This window comes from Aethina tumida, chromosome 1 (genome assembly GCF_024364675.1).
Source record: "Aethina tumida isolate Nest 87 chromosome 1, icAetTumi1.1, whole genome shotgun sequence".
Taxonomy (NCBI): Eukaryota; Metazoa; Arthropoda; class Insecta; order Coleoptera; family Nitidulidae; genus Aethina; species Aethina tumida.
In genome coordinates, this window is record NC_065435.1 from 50,571,949 (window position 1) to 50,576,371 (window position 4,423).

A 4,423-nucleotide genomic window follows, 5' to 3' on the forward strand; every position below is an offset into this window, starting at 1 on the left:
CCGTTCTGTTAAATGATTACTGGAACAATGTAGAGGTAACACAAAGCAACATTATGAGTGCAATCAATTATCCACCTTAGTCGGGTAATGTTATGTATCCCTTTGAAATGAATGGCAACAATTTGCTATTATTAAAATTATTTTTAAGTGGATTGTAGTAACGTACTGAGAGAAAAAATAATTAATTTCAAATAGATAATGTAAAATATAAATGTTCTTTAAATATTATGTATTTGTAAATAAAAAAATTATAAGTACTTTTCTCATTGATATATAATACTAATAATACATTCCTTTTTTACAGTCCCTGTATTTTAATTATTGAAACTGATGTTATAATAACTGTTTCATTATTTTGTTATAAAAGTTTGCTCCAAGAAATGTCGACTATTTTTCCAGATTAACGTGGAAATTTTTTTTTTTATTGAGCTTGAATGATTTTTAAAATTTCTCATCTTTCTTCTCGGCAGTTTCTTCTGATAATGGAGTGATTTTTCGCTCTGGAAGAATAACTTCGTTGGGAACGGGCATTATTAAGTGTTGATATACAGGAATCTGTAAACGTTATTTTAGTGGTTCATATTTTAAACAGATATCTATTCTTACGTAAGGGAAGCTTGTATCAAATGTGACGTCTATTGAAGTAGTTGAACGTATCGGTAATTTGTAATAATTTCCAAGAATTGGTGCAGTCAGTGCCTTTCCATACACTTTGGTAACATCTACCCCAACGCGTTCTTTTGCTGCCCTTCGTGTAACTTGCTTCTGGGTCAAGGTCCTGTCTAAATACCCTCCACTTAAAACCTAAAGAATTTTTCACACTATTATCAGATGATTAAAATAAGTTTAATCATCACCCTTAAAGAAGTACTACTGAGAAGTCGTTTTAAATCGGCAGGAACAGTGAACTCAAAGTCTTTACTAAGTGGTTTCCCTTTTTCAATTTCTTTCCACCCTTTAAAACTTCCTAGAGTCTGAATAAATCTTCCACCCAAAGTCCACATTCTTGCACTTCTATCAGCGCTTCCGCTATAAATAATCAAATCAATATAAATAAAAAATATCTATGTGGACATTTTGAGGTCAACTAGATACCTCACGAGTATTTCGGATTCATCTATATAGACTAGAGATGAAATAGGTAGATAATGTCCTTTGTACGAATTTAACAAAATTGGATTTTCTGGTTGTCCATTATTAATCCTAGATGCTCTTCCTTGAACCACAAAGCCCCACATAAATGGAAAACGTAGCCTATACTTTGGTAAAGAAATTTCCTCAGGATCTCTTGTACAGTAATTTTTTATTAACCATGTCTTTACATAACCTGTGCTGTGTCCTTGAATTGTTTATAAAATTATTGTCTGTTTTAATATTATAAGTTCGTAATATCACCTGTAAATAAGAATTCATTGTTTTCATCAGTACACATTGTAATAACATAATCACCCCCCTTGTGAATTGAAGAAAAGGATGTTATATATCCACCGTGTACGTCATGTGACCAAACTTGAATATAACCATTTTCTAATGATATCAAAAGCGTTCCGTTATTTGCATCCATTTTTCGCGAATTAAGAAACAACATGGAATGTACAGCCAGTCTTCTCAATGATAAGATTTCATCTGGCAAATCCTATAAAAACCTATTTCTTATTTGTGACAGTTGGTAGATTTTCAGTATACCTACCACTTGAGAAATTTTTCTTTTAATCTCCACCGTAGGTGTTGCAACACTTATTCTTCGCTTGTCCGAAGTGAGAACAGAAGTCCTTCTAGCTTGTAGGCTTTTTCTCGTCAGCAAGTTTGTTTTGTTTGTCTTTTGTTTTCCTTCATCCTCTATTTCAGAATGCTTATGCATCTTATATTCAATTTTTATTCTCACAGTGGGATTAGCCACGTTGTATTTTTTATAAGGTTGGCCCGTTTCTAATCTCCACATAACAATTTCGCCGTTGAATGAAGCAGTTACAACAGTTTGAGGGATTCTTACTGCAGCTGAACTGATGTCGTCTGTGTGTCTTTTGTCCCAGTTCTTGCTAAAATGACGACCGTGGCCAACTGCTTCTCCTTTGGAGTTGAATTCAGTAATTCTGCGGTTCCATCCTGTGGCAAGGACTCTGTTTCCGATCCAGAAAACCTGACAGATCTCAGCAGGTTTGGCGAATCTCATATTTCGCAAACACGTTCCTATTAAGAGTTGTATACTATATATCAAGAATACAATCTGGAAAAATTACCATTGTGGAAGTCCCAGATTTTCAATGAGCCATCATGAGCTGCAGTAATTAAAAAATGGTAGTTTTGAGAAAATGACGCTGAAGTGATTTCAACGGGAATTGGAAGTCCGTGCAGCATCATAACGTGTGCTTCTTTAATTACTAGCATGTTTCTCCCATCCCAAGGATTCCATACCAGTATATAACTATCAATACCCACAGTTACGATAAGCTAATATAATTCATTTCAGTTAGATTAAATATGATACAATACATCGACATTAACCTTAAACAATTTATTGTAGAGAACACAAGAAACACCACTTGAATGGGTATTTCCATCTGTATGTTCAGAACTTTGCTTAGGACTCAGGGGTAATATTGCTACCATGGCGCTGCCAAGAATCCATTCTCTACTATCTGGATTGTACAAAGTACACATTTCCTTTTCACCCAGGGCCAACGGCAAATCGATGTAATTTTGTGTCAACTGCTGCGTCTGCATGTCCCATACTTTTATATTTCTATCTTTGGACAAGGAGTAAAGAAGTTTTGCGTTATCCTGGAACGTCATATGTATAATTCCAGTGTGATGTCTGTAGAGGGTTGCGGTAGGACGTGTGGGCATGAAAGCATTCCAAATGCGTATGAGACAGTCGGGTCCAGCAGTAGCAATCATATGTAATGACTCAACTATATCAAAACACCAAATTCCTGTAGACACCTAATAAATATTATGTGTAAATATTTGTTAATATATCTCTATATAATATATACTTTATATGCTTTTGGATCCTGTTTTTTTGTTAAATCTATAAGATCTGTGATAACGAACGGAGACACAGGGCAATTGGCACAAGAAACTACACTCCTCAATGACTTATAATAATAAACCTGTCTAACGTAATCCGAATGTATAGCGCTGAAAGTAGTCATTCTAAAACCAGACTGCAAACCTTGTTTTACGAGTAAAATTGGACATTGAAGCAAAGGACGTCCTAAGGCACTTTTAAAAGGACCTCTTTCTTCGGTTTCAATATGTAACACAATAACACTTCCTCCCATGTCGCCCATGATCAATTTTGATTCTTCAGAGGCACTTCTTGGATAGTAGTAGTACATCGTGGATACTGCGTAATCCAGTGATATGAAACGGACACGCAGTTCGAATTTTCTAGCTGAGGTATCATAAAACCGCAAATCTCTTTCGCTACTGGACGTCACAATAATGCTAACGTCCGGCATCACAGCCATATCCGTAACCCAGGTGGTGGTAACTTTTAAATCGGGATTAGTCGAATGCACAGTTTTTTGATATTCCATGTCTAAAGTCCAATAGTTGATGACACCATCTTTACTTAGAGTCATATAGCTTCCTAAGGCCCACGACATTTCACGATCAGGTTTCAAAGTAGGACAAAACACTATTCTGATCACGTTTGATCTGTGAATGCTTTGCTTCATCTTTGGTTTGCCTGGAATGGGAGGCTCAAGACTTTTGTATTCCAAACTGATGGCTGACTGTTCGTAACCCAGTATCAGAAAAGATATAAATTCATCCCAAGTGACTGCTCCCTCACTGTAAATGATATTACGAAAAACTCATCTCAAAATAACATCACCTTAAATTTTAAGAGTTTACGTAACGCAACATTTCTCAAACTTACCTGCTAACATCAATTTTGTTAAAAATTGATTCATATTCATCATCTTCAAACTCAATATGTATTTTTTTACTTAACAGTTCCCTCAAATTTCTTGCGTTAATAGAGTTACCCGGTGCTTCATTGAACGCTTCAAGAATTGTCAATAAATCGTATTCTTCTAATGCCTGATATAAAGTTTCAGAAGTGCAGTATGTTTTATTAATTTCTGAACCGTCCTTTAAGGACGTAGTACTAAACATATTCATCTGGCCTTTTTATAAATTAAAAAATTTCTTGTATAAAATAGTAAAGAAGACTGTAAGCTCTTAATCTGACAGTTAGACGGCTTTGTTTTTGACACATTGAAACGCCTTAGTTACAAGATTGGTTTTTTAATGACAACACCAATAACAATATAAGTGGCACATAAAAATTCATAATGGTGTGATTTCTATTAACACCATACTCATAGATAATAATATATTATTTTATGCCCCGCCGTAATTTTCCGATTCGCTACTTTCCACAGGAAAATTAATTCCGCTTCATCATTTTAAT

The 4,423-nt window shown here is 34.9% G+C and overlaps 1 protein-coding gene across 1 annotated transcript; it reads right to left on the reverse strand.

Annotated features, from left to right (window-relative positions):
* Positions 1 to 290: 290 nt before the first annotated feature.
* On the reverse strand, positions 291 to 4,173 carry LOC109594977 (WD repeat-containing protein on Y chromosome). The gene is made up of 10 exons (XM_020010252.2): positions 3,887 to 4,173; positions 2,997 to 3,798; positions 2,506 to 2,943; positions 2,241 to 2,451; positions 1,691 to 2,190; positions 1,396 to 1,636; positions 1,096 to 1,339; positions 858 to 1,029; positions 607 to 804; positions 291 to 555 (listed from the first exon to the last, which is right to left on the reverse strand). The coding sequence occupies exons 1-10, from the start codon at positions 4,129 to 4,131 to the stop codon at positions 442 to 444; spliced, it is 3,165 nt and encodes a 1,054-aa protein (XP_019865811.2). The 5' UTR covers positions 4,132 to 4,173; the 3' UTR covers positions 291 to 441.
* Between the last annotated feature and the right edge of the window lie 250 nt (positions 4,174 to 4,423).